Source organism: Bombina bombina, chromosome 2, assembly GCF_027579735.1.
Source record: "Bombina bombina isolate aBomBom1 chromosome 2, aBomBom1.pri, whole genome shotgun sequence".
NCBI classification, from domain to species: Eukaryota; Metazoa; Chordata; class Amphibia; order Anura; family Bombinatoridae; genus Bombina; species Bombina bombina.
This window is the reverse complement of record NC_069500.1, coordinates 407,611,702-407,638,570: the sequence shown is the minus strand read 5'-3', so window position 1 is coordinate 407,638,570 and position 26,869 is coordinate 407,611,702. Positions and strand designations below refer to the sequence as shown.

Genomic DNA, 26,869 nt, shown 5'->3' with positions numbered 1-26,869 from the left:
GCAAGGAGGTGAAGTAATTAGGTGTCTGTATAAGACTCTTCTATCAATTTTTTTTTTTTTTTTTTTTTGAAGTCTGAGCAAGCTTGCTCTGGTCTTCCATCACAAGCTGGGTTTAGCTGTATTCCACGTTAGTCTCTTCAGTAGGACTGTGGTAGCTTTTAAGCAGTTAGGAACTTGTAAAGTTTGCTTTGCTGCATTTTTTCGAACATGTTGCTGTCTTGGTATAGAAAGCCTGAGTAGGTTTACTCTGTCTTTTTACACAGGTCTCTGTGAGGAGCGGCATCCTCTCATACTTTGTGCGTCGTCTGACTGCCAGACGACTAGAATGCAGGTATGTGCGTTTTGTGCTTCTTGGGCTCGAAGGCTGGCACTACAGGGGTTAAAACCCTCTGATTTTTAATGGGGCAAAATCCTTTTTGGATGGTTCAGGCAGTTGGCAGGCACATTATTGCATGTGTTGGAGACTTAGGGGTTAACCTCCATAGCAAGGAAGGGGGTGAATGTCTTTGGGGCTCAGATAGAATATTCTCGTTATTTGGGAACATTTTTATTATGTTAATGTACAGGATGGCAGCCCCGTTGTGTATTAGTGCCTAAGAGTAACAGAAATGTTATGAGAGCGCAAATGACGCCCTTCTAAGGGGCTGTGTAGATGTCCTTGTATCTCTGAGAGAAGACTAAGCACACGTTTTGTATCCTCCTTCCCCGCTCTTAGAAATGCTTATCAGAGCGGTAAGGAGTGGAAACTGCTTGACTGTCAGTGTACTGTTTAGGTAACTTATCCTTGGTTCGGTAGGGAAGTGATACTTAAGAAACGTCTCTGGAAAGGAACCCCTTCTAATTGAGTTAGCAGATGGAATGAGGGAGATGAATCCAGCTTCCATTGCGTGCTGATTTTGGTCACGCCTCCTTCAAATTAGCGGCGCAGCACCATGTTTGTAGAGGTTTATGTGTGTTTCTGCACCCCACCCCCGCCTCGTTTCTCTGGCATGGAGTTATTTGTAAGTTCTGTATCCCTTGAAGTGAAGGCTCTGTTGGATGTCGTGTATATATATCACATTCACATTTTCTGTTATATGGCCATGGGGGGGGGTTCTTTTCTCCTTAGCGGCATTGAGAATCGTTGCTTAAAGTAATATGCAAGATATGTTTATACCGGACTGTCTTTCTTTTATCAAATTAAGGTTTCTAGTTGAAGAAATATGCAAGATCCCAATTTCTTACACAGGGATTTATTTGCTGATCTGTGATTTGATAAGATAAATTTCTTGTATATATATATATGTGTGTATATATATATATTAAATTTTGTAGCATATAGATTAATTTTAAATACTTTTGAGTATATTTAAAATGGAATAGCTTTAGTCTGTTCTAGATGTTTCTGTACCTCTTTGTCAGTTAAGCTGTTGATGGTATACTTTAATTTTAGCCTTATGTCTCCTAGGGTGATGCTGTTTAGGCAATGCCACAGCTCTCTCCTTTTTATATCCCAAGTCTTTTTTGCCGTCACATGCAGTGCCCTGCGATTCCTCTAAGTCTCCAGGAGGAGTATGCTTGCTTACAGATTTTGCGTCTTCTGCGATATATGCGGCCATGCCTATTTTTTCCTTCGCTTCAGGAAATATGCAAGAAGATTATTATTATTATTATTATTATTTTGTAGAGCGCCAACAGATTCCGCAGCGCTGTTTTTATTTAGGTAAGGTTTCTATTACTCTTTCTTCTTGCAGGTGGATCTCTCCTCTGAGTTGAGGAGATTCGCTGGTAGTTTTTCTGAGGGTGAAATCTCCGAATTGGTCAGTGTAATTCCTTCATCCGATACTGAAGTCTTATCCTTCAGATATATGCTTATTCACCTCGTGTAATTTTATAGGAGGTTTTGGCTACTTGGACGACATTGATTCCCTTGTTGTTAACCTTTTGAAGTTTTGTAAACTTTCTTTTCTCTGATGTCCTTCTATGAGGACGTGTTCTTGACGTGCCTTGGTTATTCACAGGGATAGGAGAAGCTAGGGATACCAGTCTCCCGTCTTTTAAGAGATTTTCCTGTCGCTAGCTCCAGTATAATGCACGGTGCTCTGAGTAGAAGAGTTTTTCTGCTATGGCTCAGAGATCCCCAATCCCTATGAAGGGTAGCTAGTTCCCCTTTCTGATCCATGAATAAGAGGCTGGATTGGGGCTGAATTTTTGGTCAGCTGAGAAGCCTTTCGGTATCTTAGTGGTACGGTCTACGCTTATAGTTCTGCAGTGGCAGTTTTAAATTATATATTCCTCCAAACTCTAGCTTCTGGTTTTTCTCCAACATAGGTGTGTCCGGTCCACGGCGTCATCCTTACTTGTGGGATATTCTCTTCCCCAACAGGAAATGGCAAAGAGCCCAGCAAAGCTGGTCACATGATCCCTCCTAGGCTCCGCCTACCCCAGTCATTCTCTTTGCCGTTGTACAGGCAACATCTCCACGGAGATGGCTTAGAGTTTTTTAGTGTTTAACTGTAGTTTTTATTATTCAATCAAGAGTTTGTTATTTTGAAATAGTGCTGGTATGTACTATTTACTCAGAAACAGAAAAGAGATGAAGATTTCTGTTTGTATGAGGAAAATGATTTTAGCAACCGTCACTAAAATCCATGGCTGTTCCACACAGGACTGTTGAGAGCAATTAACTTCAGTTGGGGGAACAGTGAGCAGTCTCTTGCTGCTTGAGGTATGACACATTCTAACAAGACGATGTAATGCTGGAAGCTGTCATTTTCCCTATGGGATCCGGTAAGCCATGTTTATTACGATCGTAAATAAGGGCTTCACAAGGGCTTATTAAGACTGTAGACTTTTTCTGGGCTAAATCGATTCATTATTAACACATATTTAGCCTTGAGGAATCATTTTATTTGGGTATTTTGATATAATATCGGCAGGCACTGTTTTAGACACCTTATTCTTTAGGGGCTTTCCCAAAGCATAGGCAGAGCCTCATTTTCGCGCCGGTGTTGCGCACTTGTTTTTGAGAGGCATGGCATGCAGTCGCATGTGAGAGGAGCTCTGATACTTAGAAAAGACTTTCTGAAGGCGTCATTTGGTATCGTATTCCCCTTTGGGCTTGGTTGGGTCTCAGCAAAGCAGATACCAGGGACTGTAAAGGGGTTAAAGTTCAAAACTGCTCCGGTTCCGTTATTTTAAGGGTTAAAGCTTCCAAATTTGGTGTGCAATACTTTTAAGGCTTTAAGACACTGTGGTGAAAATTTGGTGAATTTTGAACAATTCCTTCATGTTTTTTCGCAATTGCAGTAATAAAGTGTGTTCAGTTTAAAATTTAAAGTGACAGTAACGGTTTTATTTTAAAACGTTTTTTGTACTTTGTTATCAAGTTTATGCCTGTTTAACATGTCTGAACTACCAGATAGACTGTGTTCTGAATGTGGGGAAGCCAGAATTCCTATTCATTTAAATAAATGTGATTTATGTGACAATGACAATGATGCCCAAGATGATTCCTCAAGTGAGGGGAGTAAGCATGGTACTGCATCATTCCCTCCTTCGTCTACACGAGTCTTGCCCACTCAGGAGGCCCCTAGTACATCTAGCGCGCCAATACTCCTTACTATGCAACAATTAACGGCTGTAATGGATAATTCTGTCAAAAACATTTTAGCCAAAATGAACACTTATCAGCGTAAGCGCGACTGCTCTGTTTTAGATACTGAAGAGCATGACGACGCTGATAATAATGTTTCTGAAGGGCCCCTAACCCAGTCTGATGGGGCCAGGGAGGTTTTGTCTGAGGGAGAAATTACTGATTCAGGGAACATTTCTCAACATGCTGAACCTGATGTGATTACATTTAAATTTAAGTTGGAACATCTCCGCATTCTGCTTAAGGAGGTATTATCCACTCTGGATGATTGTGACAAGTTGGTCATCCCAGAGAAACTATGTAAAATGGACAAGTTCCTAGAGGTGCCGGGGCTCCCAGAAGCTTTTCCTATACCCAAGCGGGTGGCGGACATTGTTAATAAAGAATGGGAAAGGCCCGGTATTCCTTTCGTCCCTCCCCCCATATTTAAAAAATTGTTTCCTATGGTCGACCCCAGAAAGGACTTATGGCAGACAGTCCCCAAGGTCGAGGGAGCGGTTTCCACTTTAAACAAACGCACCACTATACCCATAGAGGATAGTTGTGCTTTCAAAGATCCTATGGATAAAAAATTAGGTTTGCTTAAAAAGATGTTTGTTCAGCAGGGTTACCTTCTACAACCAATTTCATGCGTTGTCCCTGTCGCTACAGCCGCATGTTTCTGGTTCGATGAGCTGATAAAGGCGGTCGATAGTGATTCTCCTCCTTATGAGGAGATTATGGACAGAATCAATGCTCTCAAATTGGCTAATTCTTTTACCCTAGACGCCACTTTGCAATTGGCTAGGTTAGCGGCTAAGAATTCTGGGTTTGCTATTGTGGCGCGCAGAGCGCTTTGGTTGAAATCTTGGTCGGCTGATGCGTCTTCCAAGAACAAGCTACTTAACATTCCTTTCGAGGGGAAAACGCTGTTTGGCCCTGACTTGAAAGAGATTATCTCTGATATCACTGGGGGTAAGGGCCACGCCCTTCCTCAGGATCGGCCTTTCAAGGCAAAAAATAAACCTAATTTTCGTCCCTTTCGTAGAAACGGACCAGCCCAAAGTGCTACGTCCTCTAAGCAAGAGGGTAATACTTCTCAAGCCAAGCCAGCTTGGAGACCAATGCAAGGCTGGGGGAAAGCAGGCCAAGAAACCTGCCACTGCTACCAAGACAGCATGAAATGTTGGCCCCCGATCCGGGACCGGATCTGGTGGGGGGCAGACTCTCTCTCCGCTCAGGCTTGGGCAAGAGATGTTCTGGATCCTTGGGCGCTAGAAATAGTCTCCCAAGGTTATCTTCTGGAATTCAAGGGGCTTCCCCCAAGGGGGAGGTTCCACAGGTCTCAGTTGTCTTCAGACCACATAAAAAGACAGGCATTCTTACATTGTGTAGAAGACCTGTTAAAAATGGGAGTGATTCATCCTGTTCCATTAAGAGAACAAGGGATGGGGTTCTACTCCAATCTGTTCATAGTTCCCAAAAAAGAGGGAACGTTCAGACCAATCTTAGATCTCAAGATCTTAAACAAGTTTCTCAAGGTTCCATCGTTCAAGATGGAAACCATTCGAACTATTCTTCCTTCCATCCAGGAAGGTCAATTCATGACCACGGTGGATTTAAAGGATGCGTATCTACATATTCCTATCCACAAGGAACATCATCGGTTCCTAAGGTTCGCATTCCTGGACAAGCATTACCAGTTCGTGGCGCTTCCTTTCGGATTAGCCACTGCTCCAAGGATTTTCACAAAGGTACTAGGGTCCCTTCTAGCTGTGCTAAGACCAAGGGGCATTGCTGTAGTACCTTATTTGGACGACATTCTGATTCAAGCGTCGTCCCTTCCTCAAGCAAAGGCTCACACGGACATAGTCCTGGCCTTTCTCAGATCTCACGGATGGAAAGTGAACGTGGAAAAGAGTTCTCTATCTCCGTCAACAAGGGTTCCCTTCTTGGGAACAATAATAGACTCCTTAGAAATGAGGATATTTCTGACAGAGGCCAGAAAAACAAAGCTTCTAGACTCTTGTCGGATACTTCATTCCGTTCCTCTTCCTTCCATAGCTCAGTGCATGGAAGTGATCGGGTTGATGGTAGCGGCAATGGACATAGTTCCTTTTGCGCGCATTCATCTAAGACCATTACAACTGTGCATGCTCAGTCAGTGGAATGGGGATTATACAGACTTGTCTCCGAAGATACAAGTAAATCAGAGGACCAGAGACTCACTCCGTTGGTGGCTGTCCCTGGACAACCTGTCACAAGGGATGACATTCCGCAGACCAGAGTGGGTCATTGTCACGACCGACGCCAGTCTGATGGGCTGGGGCGCGGTCTGGGGATCCCTGAAAGCTCAGGGTCTTTGGTCTCGGGAAGAATCTCTTCTACCGATAAATATTCTGGAACTGAGAGCGATATTCAATGCTCTCAAGGCTTGGCCTCAGCTAGCGAGGGCCAAGTTCATACGGTTTCAATCAGACAACATGACAACTGTTGCGTACATCAACCATCAGGGGGGAACAAGGAGTTCCCTAGCGATGGAAGAAGTGACCAAAATCATTCTATGGGCGGAGTCTCACTCCTGCCACCTGTCCGCTATCCACATCCCAGGAGTGGAAAATTGGGAAGCGGATTTTCTGAGTCGTCAGACATTGCATCCGGGGGAGTGGGAACTCCATCCGGAAATCTTTGCCCAAGTCACTCAGCTGTGGGGCATTCCAGACATGGATCTGATGGCCTCTCGTCAGAACTTCAAAGTTCCTTGCTACGGGTCCAGATCCAGGGATCCCAAGGCGGCTCTAGTGGATGCACTAGTAGCACCTTGGACCTTCAAACTAGCTTATGTGTTCCCGCCGTTTCCTCTCATCCCCAGGCTGGTAGCCAGGATCAATCAGGAGAGGGCGTCGGTGATCTTGATAGCTCCTGCGTGGCCACGCAGGACTTGGTATGCAGATCTGGTGAATATGTCATCGGCTCCACCTTGGAAGCTACCTTTGAGACGAGACCTTCTTGTTCAGGGTCCTTTCGAACTTCCGAACCTGGTTTCACTCCAGCTGACTGCTTGGAGATTGAACGCTTGATCTTATCGAAGCGAGGGTTCTCAGATTCTGTTATCGATACTCTTGTTCAGGCCAGAAAGCCTGTAACTAGAAAGATTTACCACAAAATTTGGAAAAAATATATCTGTTGGTGTGAATCTAAAGGATTCCCTTGGGACAAGGTTAAGATTCCTAAGATTCTATCCTTCCTTCAAGAAGGATTGGAAAAAGGATTATCTGCAAGTTCCCTGAAGGGACAGATTTCTGCCTTGTCTGTGTTACTTCACAAAAAGCTGGCAGCTGTGCCAGATGTTCAAGCCTTTGTTCAGGCTCTGGTTAGAATTAAGCCTGTTTACAAACCTTTGACTCCTCCTTGGAGTCTCAATTTAGTTCTTTCAGTTCTTCAGGGGGTTCCGTTTGAACCCTTACATTCCGTTGATATTAAGTTATTATCTTGGAAAGTTTTGTTTTTGGTTGCAATTTCTTCTGCTAGAAGAGTTTCAGAATTATCTGCTCTGCAGTGTTCTCCTCCTTATCTGGTGTTCCATGCAGATAAGGTGGTTTTACGTACTAAACCTGGTTTTCTTCCAAAGGTTGTTTCTAACAAAAACATTAACCAGGAGATTATCGTACCTTCTCTGTGTCCGAAACCAGTTTCAAAGAAGGAACGTTTGTTGCACAATTTGGATGTTGTTCGCGCTCTAAAATTCTATTTAGAAGCTACAAAGGATTTTAGACAAACATCTTCCTTGTTTATTGTTTATTCCGGTAAAAGGAGAGGTCAAAAAGCAACTTCTACCTCTCTCTCTTTTTGGATTAAAAGCATCATCAGATTGGCTTACGAGACTGCCGGACGGCAGCCTCCCGAAAGAATCACAGCTCATTCCACTAGGGCTGTGGCTTCCACATGGGCCTTCAAGAACGAGGCTTCTGTTGATCAGATATGTAGGGCAGCGACTTGGTCTTCACTGCACACTTTTACCAAATTTTACAAGTTTGATACTTTTGCTTCTTCTGAGGCTATTTTTGGGAGAAAGGTTTTGCAAACCGTGGTGCCTTCCATTTAGGTGACCTGATTTGCTCCCTCCCTTCATCCGTGTCCTAAAGCTTTGGTATTGGTTCCCACAAGTAAGGATGACGCCGTGGACCGGACACACCTATGTTGGAGAAAACAGAATTTATGTTTACCTGATAAATTACTTTCTCCAACGGTGTGTCCGGTCCACGGCCCGCCCTGGTTTTTTTAATCAGGTCTGATAATTTATTTTCTTTAACTACAGTCACCACGGTACCATATGGTTTCTCCTATGCAAATATTCCTCCTTAACGTCGGTCGAATGACTGGGGTAGGCGGAGCCTAGGAGGGATCATGTGACCAGCTTTGCTGGGCTCTTTGCCATTTCCTGTTGGGGAAGAGAATATCCCACAAGTAAGGATGACGCCGTGGACCGGACACACCGTTGGAGAAAGTAATTTATCAGGTAAACATAAATTCTGTTTTCCTTTCAAAGTATGAGACCTTGTTTGAACTTGGTCTGGCAGATTTATTGTCTTTTGGGGGGGGGGGAGGTGTTTTTTTTGTTTTTTGTTTTCTACAACACAAGAGGAGTCTAAAGGACAGTTTTCCTGTTTCTTCTCTTATTCAGTGTCAGTCAGATCTTCTAGAGTCCAAGTTTTCCTCTCTAAGACATATTTCTCTTTCGAGAGTATCTGCAATCCAGGTATGATGAGACATTTTTCTCTGGATGTGATAGTTTCAGTTCCAGTCTGGGAACGGGACCTAGGTATTTTCCTCAAGTTTCTCAGGTTCTGACCTTCAAAATGGTATCCTTTCTCTTTTGGTTCAGGAGGGTCTGTTCATAACGAATTTAGACCTGGAGTAGGTGTTTTTATCGTTCCCATGGTTCGGGATCTTTTCAAGTTTCTCAGTCTTGTCATACCAGGAAGAGGGTGCTCTTCTGGAAAATGAGTCAGGTGTCATCCTCCTTCGAGCAAAATCTCTTTCAGGAGTTCTAGTACAATCTTCTTTCTCATGGATGGCAGATGAATACAGAAAAGTTAATCTGCAAGGTGGAATTTGTTGGATTAATAGATTCTCCACCTAGGAGAAGATTTCTAACAAGTCAGATAGCAAGGATTTATTCCTTTTAGTTCTATACATGCACAGCTTTCAGCGTATAGCTTAGTCATTTTACATCCTGACTGTTGGGATCTTCCTGATGTTGAGTTTATCTCACTTTCAGTGACTCAATGTATGGAATTGTTATGATGGTTACCATGGTCATCAATCCCTTTGCTATTTTCCATAGAATGGAGAGGATTAATATAGACTCCTCCATAGTGGTTTCTCAGGAATATCTGTCTAAGGGTGCATGTTTCTAGAGACATTCCTGGGTGATGTGATCATGGACACAAACTATCTGGGCTGGGAAAATGTCTGGGTCTTGTTTTCGACGCATAAATGTCTGCTCTTCTCCTTAACATATTGGAGTTGAGAGCGTTTTAAAATGCTCTGATAGTTTGTCCTTGGTTACAGTCGGACAGTGGCTTACATCAACCACCAGGGAGGAACTCAGAGTTCCTTAGCCATGTAGGAGGTGACTTGGATTGTTCGGTAGGCGAAAGCTCTCAATTGTTGTCTTTTTGTCATCCACTTTCCAGGATTGGACAACTGGGTAGCATTCTGGAAAGTGGGAACTCTTCCAGAAGTGTTCTCCAACTCAACCCTCAAATGGGGGTGCCAGAGTTGGATCTGATGGTGTCTCGACAAATTGCCAAGAAGCAGAGGTATGGTTTGTAAGAAATCCTCAGGTCACTTTGATAGATGCTGTCGGTTCCTCTGGGTTTCAGGCTGTTAGTATATTTATAAGAATCTTTAGTAATGCTGTCCAAATAATATATCCGCTTATGGCAGGGTTATAACACAATATATTTAAATAATTATCCTTTAAAATAAACCCTCAATCAATATGCATCTACTAGGAGCCATAAAATTAATATAAATACCGGAATTCTTTTATTTAGTTAATATCCATGAACATTTTGAAATATATTTGTAATACCAGAATATGAAACAATATTATTTACGTTTAAAACTATTAAGATATGCTATCCTTCTTACAAAGCCCAGAAAAGTTTACCTTATTTACAAATAGCCTTTCATTCAGTTAACACAATGAGACTAAAATCTAACTTTTAACATCCAAACAATACAATCCTAACAGTGCTTATAAACAATTGGATAATATTAGAGCTGCAACAACTAATTGTCATAATCGATAATAATCAATTATGAAAATAGTTGTCAACGAATCTCATAATCGATTAGTCGATTCGTTGGTTTGCAGTTAGTCTGTGCACAACACCAGCTGCTTCACTCCAATGAACTCCTGCATATGGTATTGTGTTTTATGGTTATGTCCTTAGCCTAAAGGACGTCTACTTTTCACTTTTTCAGGACAGTATAAGTTTACAACTACCCCTGGCTTATGTGCAACCCAGATATCGGTCATCATTTGGATTGTTTATATTAAATCTGGTGATTTGGAACTATGCTTTTCATGATATAGTGCTGAGCTTGTTATTTACACCTAGCCCCTAGATTGATGGGAGTTATTTAAATTGATGTGCACTATTATCTGTTTGCACGATTATTAGCGTATTGCTTGCTATTGCTGATTATATGTACTGTATAAATAAATGTGTAAGGCTTTGTCCTGTTATTGATATACAGTCCTTAGCGCTTTCGACTTTTATTGTTTTTTTATTTTTAATAAATTGTGATATGTACCAGATTCAACCTTTATAAGTATATATTCGTTATTTTTAGAGCGGACTAGTTATTCCCCTAACCTTATAGCTGGTTATTTACCATTGCATATAGATATTCAAGATATTTTTTTATGTTAGAATGAAGTCAAGGGTTACTTTATTGAGAGGCCCCTTGCCAAGGTAGAAAATACTTAGCATTGGTGAAGAGCTAACAAAGATAAATATCCCACTTTAGTGAAATTGGCAAAACCCTACTTATACACCTCAACAGCCTTTTCTCTGCTGCAGGAAATATAGCTGCAAACAGAGAACCAGCCTTAGCCAGAAGCATGTGGACATGTTGAGATTTTTGCATTTCAATGCAAAGTTTCTGAAAGAGTGAATAACAGAATGTTATTAACAGTGATAGTCTAACTCTTTCTAGTTCTGCCTCTTTTCAAACGGTTTGTAGTTTTGTTTAATTCTAAAACTGCTCTGCTGCTTTAAAATTGAAGAAACGGTTGTGTTAATGTAAAGTTTTAGTCTGAAGTTTATATTTGTAACACTCATTATGTGGATTTTATTTAAAACATAGAAAACTATTATTGATTCTCTTTTTATCCGATTAATCGAAAAAATAATCAGCCGATTAATCGATTATGAAAGTAATCGTTAGTTGCAGCCCTAGATAAAATATATATTCAGCTATTTAGTTGCAATTTATTCTAATTCAATTCTAATTTAAAACTAAAATATATATATTCTTGCTGTGAACAATTGCTTTAAATGAATTTCTTAGCATACAAAAGAAACTTAACAATACACAGGCTTATGAAATACTAACTTGAAATACAAACTGCTTCTTTAAATCTATTTGCTACAGTAATTTCTTAATTTAACTGTAGTGGCTATGCATATAACTTATTCTAAAACATCACATGTAATTTCAATACTTTACCCAAATAAACAAATCGATGTTCAATATTCTTCAACTGGAATGATTTCACCTCAGAATACCAAAATTGGGCAGCCAAGAGTTAAGTGAGAATTAGCCAGCAGCAGCCTTTCAGTAGGTTAGTCTCTCTCTCACTCTCACATCGTCTCCTGGCTGCAATACCTGCATCTGTCCATCGGGGGGCCACATGACACACAAAACAAATACACCTAACCATTTCTAAACATTTGAAAGAGATTATTTCTTTTAAATATGTAATAACTGCCATAATTTCCTTATATTAATAGGTTTACAATATCAATCGCAGATGGGGCATTATTTGATTATTTTGATGTTTTGATATGAAACATCATGTGTCTAACATTATATTAAAATAATTTATCCTGTTAATTATTCTGAAATTAATGGCAATTATATATCTAATATGTTTTCAGAGATGTGTTTAAACTTTCATAACCATCTAGTATATAATCATATGACATGATTCAGGTATCCCATGCAGGTACTTCATCTGAAAAATAGAAAAATTGTTACATATAATTAGACCATGGGATTATTACAGTTTGAATCTATTTTTCATATATCTATATTCACTGCAGCAATTATTTATTTAGTATATGTACCATTTATATATATATATATATATATATATATATATATATATATATATACACACACACACACACACACACACACACACACACACACACACACACACACACACACACACACACACACACACACACACACACACACACACACACACACACACACACACACACACACACACACACACACACACACACACACACACACACACACACACACACACACACACACACACACACACACACACACACACACACACACACACACACGCTATTTGAATCATTTCAAACATATCTGAACCTATTGGCCTCATTCCCTTTGTAAAATGTATTTAATTTTACTTATGCTACATGGATTGTAAATGCTAATCTGTTTGCTCTCAGTAAGTTTCAAAGTTACATTATAGCACGTATCTTTGCTGGCTAAGGTCTTCACTGCCCAACCCACATAGCATGGGGTCAATCCATGAGTAGTTGTAAAAGTCACAATACAACATATTTTCTGTTTAGCTAGCAATGCAGACGTGTATTTGATGTTTAGGGGCAATTAACACCTATGTGCATAAAAACTTTCCCTATTATTTTGACCAGCTTCAAGAGGGTATTCCAGACACCTCGTCCTCGCTCACAGCATGGGGTACAGAGTGCTATGAAATTTGCACTTCCTAATTAAGAAGCAAATGTTTCAGTGTCAGAGGGAAATTTTAATTACAAATCTGGTATGGATTTCATTTTCACACTCTAGCTAGAAATGTCTCTGGAGACATTTTGTCTGCAATTGAGTTCTGGAATGTGTATTCAACTTGTGGGGGTTTTGTGAATCAAATCCTGACATCAGAATTTCAACCCTATTTCAGTAATATCTGATAAAAATATGGTTTCATACATAAACACATTTCTCTTACATGGTGTATCCAGTCCACGGATTCATCCTTACTTGTGGGATATTCTCAATCCCTACAGGAAGTGGCAAAGAGAGCACACAGCAGAGCTGTCCATATAGCTCCCCTCAGGCTCAGCCCCCCCCCCCCCCCAGTCATTCTCTTTGCCGCTCTAACAAGTAGCATCTCCACGGGAGGGTAAAGAGTATGTGGTGTTAGATTTGTAGTTTTTATTTCTTCAATCAAGAGTTTATTTTAAAATAGTGCCGGTTTGTACTATTTACTCTGAGGCAGAAAGTGATGAAGATTTCTGCTGAGAGGAAAAAGATCTTAGCATGTAACTAAAATCCATTGCTGTTCCCACACAGGACTGTTGAGTACCGGAGAACTTCAGTTGGGGGGAACAGTTTGCAGGCTTAACTGCTTAAAGGGACAGTACACTGTAAAATTGTTTTTCCATAAATGTATTTTAAATGACTTGTTATACCAACTGCAGAGTATAAAATATTTGAGAAATTGCATTTTCAGGTTTATTTGTGTATCTGAAGTAGCTGGTTTTGTGCTTTGAAACCACAGCCTATTACAATGGGTTGAGCTTCAGGTAATATCAGATCTCATTATGTTATCACTTTTATGTACACAGACTTTCTTCCTTATCTTATATTTGTCTGGAACACCGAAGCTCAATACATAGAGAGAACAATGGAAAATTATCATTTTATTACTTAACTATCATGCCCCCCACTGAGGGTGTAATCTCTTCTGCTGGCTGTGTTTACTTAGGCTTGTCAATAGCATATACGCCAGTATCAAAACTTTCAGTATAGGTTGGGAAACCACAAGCTAAATCAGCTATTTCAAATGCTGAAATATGAGTAAAGGAGCTACTTGCAACCAATTTAATACACTCTAGCAGGTAAAAAGGATCATTGGGAATAATTTAAAGGGGAGAAAGTTTTTGGGTGAACTGACCCTTTAAGGTATGCTCAGTCACTTTTTTTTCTAACAAGACTTGATAATGCTAGAAGACTGACAGAGATCCCCATGTGGGAAGGTAAGCCATATTCTGAGACTCGGTATAGAAGGATGGCTTAGTTAAAAGGGCTTAAATCACTGGTGGACACAGTTATGGGGAAAATTGATTATTTTTTTCTATAATCTGACATTTGCACAAGTGTATCATGTTTGGAACACTTTTTAGGGGTTTTATACGCCTGGCATAATTTTAGACACCTAATTTGGCTTAGCAAGGCCCCACAACTCCGGAGTGAAGAGGGAGGGGGCCTAATTTTCGCGCCTCAGTTGCGCAGTTCTTTTGCAATGCAGCTTCACATGTAGAGTCCAGAGACTGCAGGAGGACTACAGGGAAGCTTATTTTGTCCCAAAACTAATCCCCAAGGAAGGTAGGGCCACAGCAGAGACTGTGGCATCGTGCAGTAGTGTGTTAAACCGGTGGTCAGCTTCAATTTGCTCCGGTTTGGGCAATAAGGGGTTAATTGGCTTGAAACTTGGTGTGCAATCTTTTCAAAGCATATGGTGTAAATTTCATAAAGATCGGATGTTTTTTTGAGATTTGGTAAAAAAAAGTGTGCTTTTTAATATTTAAAGGCACAGTAACTTTTTTTTCAAAAAGTGTATTTTTCTGTATTTGAGTGCTATCTAAGTCTAACATGTCTGAGTCTACAGATAGACCTTGTTCTATGTGTTTAAACACAAATGCAATGGGGGTACTGCCATGGTTTTTAAAGTGTGCTAAGGTATCTAAACATTTTAATGACCATGCAGTGACACTTAAAAATGTAGCCCAAGATGATTCCTTGACGGAAGGTAATGAGGATAGTCCTTCCTCTCCCCATGTGTTGACACCAGTTACGCCCGCGCAAGCGTTGCCTAGTACCTCTAGCGCATTGTGCCCTATTACATTACAGCAATTAGCAGCAGTCATGGATAATTCCCTTGCGGCATTTCTATCCAAACTGCCAGTTTTTCCAAGAAAGCGTGATAGCTCAGTTTTAAGAACAGAGGATGAGCAATCGGAAGCTTTGGATGATTTGTCTGTTGTACCCTCACAACACTCTGAAGTGGCAGTGAGGGATGGTCTGTCAGAGGGAGAAATTTCTGACACAGGAAAAATTTCTCAGCGGGCAGATTCAGATTCCTTAGCATTTAAATTTAAGCTGGAACACCTCCGCATCCTGCTTAAGGAGGTTTTAGCTACGCTGGATGATTGTGACCCCATGGTGGTCCCAGAAAAATTGTGTAAAATGGACAGGTTTTTAGAGGTCCCTGTATACGCTGATGCGTTTCAGATCCCGAAGAGGGTGGTGGATATTGTGACTAGGGAGTGGGAGAGACCAGGTGTACCTTTTTGTCCTGTCCCGTCCCCCCCCCCCCCCCCATCTTTAAGAAAATGTTTCCCATAATTGACCCCAGGCGGGACGCATGGCAGACGGTCCCTAAGGTAGAGGGAGCAGTTTAAACACTTGCTAAGCGTACAACTATACCTATAGAAGACAGTTGTGCTTTTAAAGACCCTATGGATAAAAAATTGAAAGGTTTGCTGAAGAAAATGTTTGTTCAGCAAGGTTTCCTCCTTCAACCAATTGCCTGCATTATTCCTGTAACTACTGCAGCGGCTTTTTGGTTTGAGGCGCTGGAGGAGTCGCTCCAGAGGGAGACTTCATATGACAAAGTCATGGATAGAATTCCCGCTCTAAAGCTGGCTAATTCTTTTATCACTGATGCCGCTTTCCAATTAGCTAAGTTAGCGACAAAAAATTCAGGTTTTGCCATTATGGCACAAAGAGCGCTTTGGCTCAAATCATGGTCGGCTGATGTGTCGTCCAAAACTAAGTTACTAAACATTCCTTTCAAGGGAAAAACCCTGTTTGGTCCCGAGTTGAAAGAAATTATCGCGGATATCACTGGGGGGAAGGGTCATGCCCTCCCGCAGGATAGACCGTTTAAGGCCAAAAACAAGGCTAATTTTCACTCCTTTCGCAACTTCAGGAGTGGACCTGCTTCAACCTCTGCTGCCGCAAAGCAAGAGGGTAACGCTTCACAGCCCAAAGCAACCTGGAAACCCTTGCAGGGCTGGAATAAGGGTAAACAGGCCAAGAAGCCTGCGCCTGCTGCCAAGACAGCATGAAGGGGTAGCCCCCGATCCGGGACCGGATCTAGTAGGGGGCAGACTTTCTCTCTTTGCTCAGGCTTGGGCAAGAGATGTTCCAGATTCCTGGGCATTAGAAATTGTTGCTCAGGGGTATCTTCTAGAATTCAAGGACTTTCCCCCAAGGGGAAGGTTCCACATTTCTCGTTTGTCTTCAGATCAGACAAAGAAACAGGCGTTCTTACTCTGTGTAGAAGATCTTCTAAAGATGGGAGTGATACACCCAGTTCCAATTGCAGAACAAGGACTGGGCTTTTACTCAAACCTGTTTGTAGTTCCCAAAAAGGAAGGAACTTTCAGGCCAATCCTGGATCTAAAAATTCTAAACAAATTCCTCAGAGTTCCATCTTTCAAAATGGAAACCATTTGGACAATCTTGCCGATGATCCAGGAAGGTCAATATATGACTACCGTTGATCTAAAGGATGCGTACCTACATATTCCTATCCACAAAGATCATCAGTTCCTAAGGTTCGCCTTTCTGGACACGCATTACCAGTTCGTGGCCCTTCCTTTCGGGTTGGCCACCGCTCTCCAGAATTTTCACAAAGGTGCTAGGGTCGCTTCTAGCGGTACTAAGACCGCGGGGCATTGCAGTAGCACCTTACCTAGACGACCTCTTAATACAGGAGTCTTTTCACAGAGCCAAGGCTCATACGGACATTGTTCTGGCCTTTTCTAAGGTCTCACGGGTGGAAGGTGAACGTAGAAGAGTTCTCTGTCCCCGCTCACAAGGGTTCCCTTCCTGGGAACATTAATAGACTCGGTAGAAATGAAAATCTTTCTGACGGAGGTCAGGAAGTCAAAACTTTGAATACATGCCGAGTTCTTCATTCCATTCCTCGGCCTTCTGTGGCTCAGTGCATGGAGGTAATTGGTTTAATGGTTGCGGCAATGGACGTAGTCCCTTTTGCCCGAATTCATCTAAGACCACTGCAACTGTGCATGCTCAAACAGTGGAATGGGGATTATGCAGATTTGTCTCCTCAAATACAAATGGACCAGAAAACCAGAGACTCTCTTCTCTGGTGGTTGTCTCAGGATTACCTGTCTCAGGGAATGAGTTTCCGCAGACCGGAGTGGATCATTGTCACGACCGATGCCAGTCTGTTAGGCTGGGGTGCGGTCTGGGACTCCCTGAAAGCTCAGGGTCTATGGTCTCGGGAAGAATCTCTTCTCCCGATAAACATTTTGGAACTGAGAGCGATATTCAATTCGCTCCAGGCATGGCCTCAACTAGCGGAGGCCAAATTCATCAGATTTCAGTCGAACAACATCACGACTGTAGCCTACATCAATCATAAGGGAGGAACAAAGAGTTCCCTAGCGATGAAGGAAGTAACCAAGAAAAACAAATGGGCGGAGAATCACTCCTGCCATCTATCTGCAATTCACATCCCAGGAGTAGACAACTGGGAGGCGGATTTTCTGAGTCAGACTTTCCATCCGGGGGCGTGGGTACTCCACTCGGAGGTTTTTGCTCAGCTGACCCAGCTATGGGGCATTCCAGAATTGGATCTGATGGCGTCCCGTCAGAACACCAAACTTCCCTTTACGGATCCAGATCCATGGATCCCAAGGCAGCATTGATAGATGCTTTAGTAGCGCCTTGGTCATTCAGTCTAGCTTATGTCTTTCCACCGTTTCCTCTTTTCCCTCGGCTAGTAGCCAGAATCAAACAGGAGAAGGCTTCGGTAATTCTGATAGCGCCTGCGTGGCCACACAGGACTTGGTATGCAGACCTAGTGGACATGTCATCGGCTCTACCATGGAAACTGCCATTGAGGCAGGATCTTCTAATTCAAGGTCCATTCAAGCATCCAAATCTAGTTTCTCTGCAACCGACTGCTTGGAGATTGAACACTTAATTCTAGCTAAGCGTGGTTTCTCGGAATCAGTTATAGATACTCTGATCCAGGCCAGAAAGCCTGTCACCAGGAAAATTTACCATAAGATATGGCGGAAATATCTTTGTTGGTGTGAAATCAAGGGTTACTCGTGGAGTAAGGTTAAGATTCCAAGGATATTGTCTTTTCTCCAAGAAGGGTTGGAGAAAGGTTTGTCAGCTAGTTCCTTAAAGGGACAGATATCTGCTCTGTCTATCCTGTTACACAAGCGTCTGGCAGCTGTACCAGACGTTCAGGCGTTTGCACAGGCCTTAGTTAGAATCCTGTGGCTTCTCCATGGAGTCTAAATTTAGTTCTTTCAGTTCTTCAAGGGGTTCCGTTTGAACCTTTGCTTTCCATAGATAAGTTATCTTGGAAAGTTTTGTTTTTGGTAGCTATTTCTTCTGCTCGAAGAGTTTCTGAATAGTCTGCTTTGCAGTGTAATTCACCCTATCTGGTGTTCCATGCAGATAAGGTTGTTTTGCGTACCAAACCTGGTTTCCTTCCAAAAGTGGTTTCTAATAAGAATATTAACCAGGAAATTATTGTTCCTTCTCTGTGTCCTAATCCAGTTTCTAAGAAGGAACGACTGTTACACAATCTTGATGTGGTTCGTGCTTTAAAATTCTATTTAAAGGGACAGTTTACTCAAAAAATTTCTCCCCTTTAATTTGTTCCTAATGATCCACTTTACCTGCAGGAGTTTATTAAATTGTTTACAAGTAGCTCCTTTACCCTTATATTGGCATTTGAAATAGTTGATTTAGCATGTGGTATCCCCACCTATTCTGAAAGTTTGTGGCCGCAGGTCCAAGCTATAGATAAGCTTTGTAAACACAGCCAGCAGAAGAGATTACACTCCCAGTGAGATATAGCAGAGATAAGGTAATAAAATGTTGATTTTTCCATTGTTCTCTCCAAGTACTGGTGATTGTTTTATGGACAGATATAAGATAAAGAAGCATATATATGTACACAATGTGATACAGTAATGAGATCTGATTATACCTACAAGCTCAACCCATTTTATTAGGTTGTGGCTTCAAAACACAAAATCAGAGCATTAATATACACAAATAAACCTTAAAAAGCTAATTTTCATTAATTTTTACTCTGCAGTTGGTAAAAAATGCAATTGTAAACACATTAAGGGAAAAACTATTTTACAGTATACTGTCCCTTTAAAGGCAACTAAAGATTTCAGACAAACGTCATCTTTGTTGTCTATTCTGGGAAGAGGAGAGGTCAGAAAGCGACTGCTACCTCATTCCTTCTGGCTGAAAAGCATCATCCGATTGGCTTATGAGACTGCTGGACAGCAGCCTCCTGAACGAATTACAGCTCATTCCACTAGAGCTGTGGCTTCCACATGGGCTTTCAAGAATGAGGTTTCTGTTGAACAGATTTGTAAGGCAGCGACTTGTCTTCACTGCATACATTTGCCAAATTTTACAAATTCGATACTTTTTGATTCTTCAGAGGCTATTTTTGGGAGAAAGGGTTTTGCAAGCAGTGGTGCCTTCCGTTTAGTTTACCTGACTTGTTCCCTCCCTTCATCCGTGTCCTAAAGCTTTGCTATTGGTATCCCACAAGTAAGGATGAATCCGTGGACTGGATACACCATGTAAGAGAAAACAGAATTTATGCTTACCTGATAAATTACTTTCTCTTACGGTGTATCCAGTCCACGGCCCACCCTGGTAATTAAGTCAGGTTCAAATTTAATTTTGTAAAACTACAGTCACCACTACACCCTATGGTTTCTCCTTTTTCTCCTAACCGTCGGTCGAATGACTGGGGGGCGGAGCCATGGGGAGCTATATGGACTTCCTGTAGGGATTAAGAATATTCCACAAGTAAGGGTGAATCCGTGGACTGGATACACCGTAAGAGAAAGTAATTTAATTTATCAGGTAAGCATAAATTCTGTTCCCTGTCCTATTGACATATAGCTAGAGATATATATCTATATCTATCTTTTACCTGTAGCCTGACAAGGCTGACATACCTGTTTCCCCTGGTTGCCCTCCTTTCACAAGTCTTTGCTCGTATCTAAAAGGAGAGAGCGTCAGTAATTCTAATTGTCCCTGCTGCAGCATGGCCTTGCAGGACCTGGTATGTAGACCTAGGGGAGATGTCATCTCTTCCACCTTGGAGACTGCCTCTGAGTTGGAACCTTATGATCAGGGTCCCTTTTTTTCATCCAAATTTGTTTCTTTGAAGCTGTCTACTTAGAGATTGAACGCTTGGTACCCTAAGCGTGTTTTTTTTTTTTTTTTTTTTTTTTTTTTTTTTTTTTTTTTCTAAATCGGTCATTGAGACCATGATTCAGGCTTACAAGCCTGTTACGGAAGATTACCATAAGCTATGGTGTTATTATCTTTATTCATGTGAATCCAGGGCTACTCTTGAAGTAGGATCAGGATTCTTGGATTTAGTCCTTTCTACAGGAAAGGGTCAGATTTCTGCATCTTTTTGCTGCTTAAAGGGACAGTGTACCCAAAAAAATTCTTTCATGATTCAGATAGCGCATGCAATTTTAAGCAACTTTCTAATTTACTCCTAGTATCACATTTTCTTCATTCTCTTGGTATCTTTATTTGAAAAGCAAGAAATTAAGTTTAGATGCCGGCCCATTTTTGGTGAACAACCTGGGTTGTCCTTGCTGATTGAATAGCACCAATAACAAAGTGCTGTCCATGGGCTGAACCACATATTGGCTGGCTCCTTAGCTTTAGATGCCTTTTTCAAATAAAGAAAGCAAGAGTACGAAGAAATTGATAATAGGAGTAAATTAGAACGTTGCTTAAAATTGCATGCTCTATGAATCACAAAAGAAAAAAATTGGGTTCAGTGTCCCTTTAAGCGTCTGGCAGACGTGCCAGATGTGCAATGCTTTTAAATCTGTTGTTCCTCATGGGAGTCTTAATTTTGTTTTGCAGCAAGCTCAGTTGAGCCATGGCGTTCCATAGATATTAAGTTATCTTGGAAGGTTTTGTTTTTTATGTTTTCTCTACTGCTCTGAGAGTTTTGGAACTCTTGTTTGCAGTGTGATTCGCCTTATCTTTTTCATGCCGATGAGGCGGTTCTTTGTTCTAAATTAGGTTTCTTCCTAAAGTGGTTTCGGACAGAAAATTTAATCAGGAGATTGTTGTTCCTTCTCTGTGTCATAGTTCTTTTCTAAAGAACTTTTGTTATACAACTTGTAGGTTGTGCCTGATTTCAAATTATTTTGTTTTTAGGCGACTAAGGTAGGGAGACTTGGTGTAGTGGTTAGCTCCACCGCTCCTGAAGTGGGAGGTTGTGGGTTTGAATTCAGGTAGAGCTCCTGTTTTCTCATCCGCCTTTTTGCTAGTTTTCTGCCCTGTCTGTTTCTCTAAAAAACATAGGTCAGTCTCCTAAAAGAATTACATCTCTTTTCTCTAGCGCTGTCTCTTCTTCGTGGGTCTTAAAGAATGCAGCTTCTCTGGAATGGTTTTGCAAGGCTGCAACTTGGTCTTCTCTGTATGCCCTGTCCAAATTTTAAAAATTGGATCGTTTGCCTCGGCAGAGGTTCTTTTTTTTGCAGAAATGTTCTTCAAGCAGTGTGGTGCCTTCTGTTTAGGTTACTTGTCTTGTGCCGCCCTTATCTGCGTCCTCTAGCTTGGGTATTGATTCCCAACAGTAAGATGATCCCGTGGACTAGGTGTCATTAGAAAGGTAACACAATTTATGCTTACCTGATAAATGTATTTCTTGAGTCCACGGCCCTCCCTGTTTTTCAGACAGTTTCTTTGTTATATTAACCTCTGCGCCTGGTGTTATTTCCTTTCTTTTCATTCGGTCGAATGACTGGGGTTTATGGGAAGTGATAATTAAAGGGACAGTCTAGTCAAAATTAAACTTTCATGATTCAGATAGGGCATGTCATTTTAAACAACTTTCCAATTTACTTCTATTATCTAATTTGCTCAATTCTTTAGATATCCTTTGTTGAGGAAATGGCAATGCACATGTGTGAGCCAATCGCACAAGGCCTCTAGGTGCAGCAACCAATCAGCAGCTACTGAGCATATCTAGATATGCTTTTCAGCAGGTGATATCAAGAGAATGAAGCAAATTAGATAATAGAAGTAAATTAGAAAGTTGTTTAAAATGACGTGCTCTTTTTCACAAAAGAAAAAAATTGGCTTTCATGTCCCTTTAACAGCTTTGCTGTGATGCTCTTTGACGCCTCCTGCTGGCCAGGAGTGATATTCCCAACAGTAATTAAGATGATCCCATGGACTCAGTGTCAAGAAATAAATACATTTATCAGGTAAGCATACATTTTTTGTTTTTATAGAACATTTTGTTACATTTAAATTAGGGGAAAAAAGTTAGAAATACAAATAAACATGATTCATAACTTTTTTTTTTTTTCTTCCTCCCCCCTCCAAAAATAAATGGTTTGTATTTTGCTTAGTGGTGCTGAGGCACACACCCAAATAACTTTGCTGGGTCCTAGTTTGCACAGTCCTGCTTTGAGACATGCAATACATTTTGACATATAGGCCAAGTATAAAATTATACCTTATTTTCTGCAGTTTTTTTTTTTTTTTTTTGTCCTGACTTGTTAATGGAGTGGATAGCATGTAGCCACTGTTTATTTTGTTAAAGGGACACGAAATTCCATTTTTTTTTCTTTTTTTTTTCTTTTGTGAGTCAATATCCTTTTTAAACTACTCTCCAATTTACAAGTGTCATATGTGCAGCTAGCTCCTGAGTCTACCTAGGTATACTCTTCAACAAATGAGCTGTTAGCTGCACATATATGCCCAACCTATATGCCTATTGGGATTTAATGTGTTTAATTCCCAGTTTGCATTGCTGCTCCTTTAAGAAAGGAGAGCAAGAGAATGAAGCAACATTAATAGAATTAAATTAGAAAGTTGTGTGCACTCTTAATCATGAAATTAATTTTTAGGGTTTCATGTCCCTTTAAAGGGACATTATACACTAGATTTTTCTTTGCATACATGTTTTGTAGATCCATTTATATAGCCCAACTGGGTGTTTGTTAAAAATAAGCAAAACTATACATTTTTACAAAGTCTCCTAACCAAGCCCCGAAGTTAGAGGTGTACTGAAATATACTGACTTCACATTGCTTCTGTTTGTATAATGGTCCTTTTCATATGCATGTCAGGTTCTGCTATCGGCCCCTTTCAGTGGGTGTGCACCGGTAATATTGGGCTGTGGTTGAGAGGTGATAAAGGAGTTATATTCAGAGCTCACAAATCCAGGTGCTCTATAGAACACCAAAAAGCAGAATCTAAAGGTTATCCATCCTGAAATATAGATTGTTTTAAATTATATAGGAAGAAGCTGTATATTCATGGTTGTAATATTTTAATTTTTTTGGTACAAATTCCATTAATCCATTGATGTCCTTGCTCTCCCAGAAGTTTCTGTAAGATTATTTTGGGCAATTTATTCTATCTTGAAGATATTCTCACATATTATTGGTTTTGTAGTTCTCAAAACTGAATTTGTGTTTGTGCTTATTTTATAAAAAATTGTTGTGAAGGGTCATGTAATTTCTGCAAAGTTGAGAAATATACGATTTATGTCCCTTTTTTAAAGGTCTAAGAAAACTTTTGGGTTTCAGGTAGAGCATACAATTTTTAGATTTACGTCATCAAATTTGCTTAATTCTCATGGTATTCTTTGGTATCTACTGGTGCCTTGCTGAACACATTGGGTGAAAGTGACGAGCAGCTAGATCAGTGTGCTGCTTCTGAGCCCAAGTATGCTTTTCAACAATAGATACCAAGAGAACAAAGCAGATTAGATAACATTAATTTGAAAAATTGTTTAATTGCAAGTTTTCTGAATCATGAAAAAAAAATTTTTTTACTTTACTGACCCTTTTTAATGCGATTGCTCGACTACAAATCTATGTACACTAAATCAGCCCATACTAGGTTTCAGGAAGTTCAATGAATAGATTGTTTTGAGTGGAATAGATCTGCATAAGGACCCAAGTGTGAGGAAGGGGCAAGCATTAAAATGAAATGTTGATTTAGTTAAAACTTTAACTATTTATATTGTTACTATTAACCTCTATTTTATCCTCCCAATAAAGTAAAGCTGATAAATTTATCAAATCTGATTCTTATTAAACTGGAGATAGTTCACCTCCCAATAATTTCAATGATCTATCTATGCATATTTAATTACAACCAACTCAATAATAATCTGATATAACTTGGGGGGAAAATCTGAAAAGTTACTCAAAATGAAAACCGTGATTTAAATCAAATCTACTCTGGTAGGAACTGTATGGATTTTACAGCGGTTGTATTGCTCTATATTATTCCTGAGTGCTTTTTTATATTATGTAGCTTTTAAACTGTTTTAAAAATGTAACTTCTGCTGTCAAAAAGCTGGTGACATCACTAAAATACAAAAGCAGCTTTAATGAGAGGTGCCGTTAAATGAAGAAAAAAAAATCATGGCCTGTAGTAACCATGTAGTTTCATGTGCCTTTTTAATGAAAGTTATGTAGGGAGGCTTGATTAAAGGGACACAGTGGGGAGAATTGAAACACGCAAATATTTGATTTTGGATAAAAGCAATCTGGCTTGTTTCAGAATGAGAATACAATGTTTGACAATATGTGGAAGCCAAAAATCCAATGGCACATGAGGTTATATTATAAAATGTAGGAGAACAAACTTTGCAATATACTGTCATGTTACCTGTTCTAAGACTTATATGGTTATCAGACTCTAAATACATGTTATCATAGTATTGAGGTTATTAACTGCCTCCCTTTTAATTATGGGTGCCATGTTGAATCTAGCTTTCCCTGCTCTGATAAAACCTCACTTTTGCATACCTCAGCGTTATGAGATATGTAACTCAGTGTGGGGATAACTATCTTGGTCTGTGGTAATGCGGTCAGTTTAAGCAGGAAAACGCACAATAATATTCAAACTTAAACTGCCTAGTATGGAAGAAGTACAAAATCCAGATGTATTTTATAGCGTAAGGAGGCAAAATAATGTATGTTTATTGCAATAATATTTCACTTTTCTCATCATGTGCTGTAATTTTCCAAGGTAAATGTAATATACTTTGGTATTGTCTCATTTGTGTTTCCTATGTTTTGTTGCATACAAATCTACATTGTTTTGTTTGAAAAATCAATAAAAAAAAATTCACTTTCAATAATGAAACGTGTTAAATAGGAAAGACCACTTTGCTTGCTTCTTAAACAAAAAGTACATTTGGGAAGCGAGCCTTCATTTTGTAGAGCTTTGTACCAGTATTATAAATTATAACTCTGGAGCAGGTTGAATCCATCCTTTTGGAACAAATGTAGGTTAGAAGCTGCTTAGTAAAAAATCCTTCCCCTTTATGCAGGCGGGCAAAGCTGTTCCGGTTTGCTTCTGAGAATGACCCACCTGAGTGGAAAGAACGAGGTACTGGAGACGTGAAGCTGTTAAAACACAAGGAGAAGGGAACAATTCGTCTTCTAATGAGGAGAGACAAGACACTTAAGATCTGTGCAAATCACCTTGGTAAGCACGTGACTATTAAAGCATTTTTTTTTAAAACCATAACTGTTTCATGTGTGAGGGATGCCACTCATTCAAGAACAAGTGAGAGTTGTGTGCTTTATTTTGCTTCTTTACACCATTGCATATATTCTTTATACTCCTGTATATTTCTCCTACATTGGTGTGTCCGGTCCACGGCTTCATCCTTACTTGTGGGATATTCTCTTCCCCTACAGGAAATGGCAAAGAGAGCACACAGCAAAAGCTGTCCATATAGCCCCCCTCTGGCTCCGCCCCCCAGTCATTCTCTTTGCCGCTCTGAACAAGTAGCATCTCCACGGGGATGGTAAAGAGTATGTGGTGTTAGTTTTAGTTTTTATTTCTTCTATCAAGAGTTTATTTTAAAATAGTGCCGGTTTGTACTATTTACTCTACAACAGAAAGTGATGAAGAGTTCTGTTAAAAGAAGAGTGTGATTTTAGCACCAGTAACTAAAATCCATTGCTGTTCCCATGCAGGACTGTTGAAACCAGAGAACTTCAGTTGGGGGGAAACAGTTTGCTGACTTTTCTGCTCCAGGTATGACCAGTCTCTTTTCTAACAAGACATAGTAATGCTAGAAGACTGTCAGTTTTCCCTTATGGGATCGGTTAGCCATTTTCTTAGGCTTATAAAATGGGCTCTATGCTGGTTGACACTATTGTGGGCAAAATCGATTGATTTATATAATATTTTTGATATTTGGAGTGTTTTGTGAATTTGGAAACACTTTTGGGAACGTTTTATTACGCCTGGCAGTTGTTTAGACGCCTAATCTAGTCAGGAAGGCCCCTTCACTCTGGTATGCAGAGGGAGGAGGCCTCATTTTCGCGCCTCAGTTGCGCAGTTACTTATAGAGGCAGTGCATGCAGCTTCATGCGAGAGGGTCCTGTGGCTGAAAAACGGACTCAGGAAGGCTTATTCCTGTGGTGAATAACCCCTAAGGAAGGTAAAAGCCGCAGTAAAGTCTGTGGCAGGGACTGTAGTGTGTTTAAACCGGTAAATTGAACAATTTGCTCCGGTTTGCTCATTTAAGGGTTTAGAGACTTGAAATTTGGTGTGCAATACTTTCAAAGCATTAAGACACTGGGGTGTAAATTTTGTAAAGATCGGATATTTCCTTCATAGTTTTTCAAACATTCAGAAAAAAGTGTGCTTTTTATTATTTAAAGAGACAGTAACTGTTTTGTTTAAAAACGTTTTTATTGCATTAATAGCCTGCCAAAATCTGTCTAACATGTCTGTACCTTCAGATAGCATATGTTCTGTGTGTATGGAGGCCAAGGTGGTTCCCCCTTTAAATGTATGTGCAAATTGTGCCATGGCGTCCAAACAAAGTAAGGACAGTACTGTCACATTTAATAAGGTTGCCCAAGATGATTCTTCAAATGAAGGCAGTGGGGA

At 40.4% G+C, this 26,869-nt stretch overlaps 1 protein-coding gene across 1 annotated transcript in view; it reads left to right on the top strand.

The window, feature by feature from the left end:
- The window catches only part of RANBP1 (RAN binding protein 1), a 52,834-nt gene that overhangs the window by 15,196 nt on the left and 10,769 nt on the right, over positions 1-26,869 (top strand). Inside the window, exon 3 of the mRNA XM_053701900.1 lies at positions 25,290-25,447. Coding sequence (XP_053557875.1) covers positions 25,290-25,447 — 158 coding nt within the window. The remainder of the gene's footprint in view (positions 1-25,289; positions 25,448-26,869) is intronic.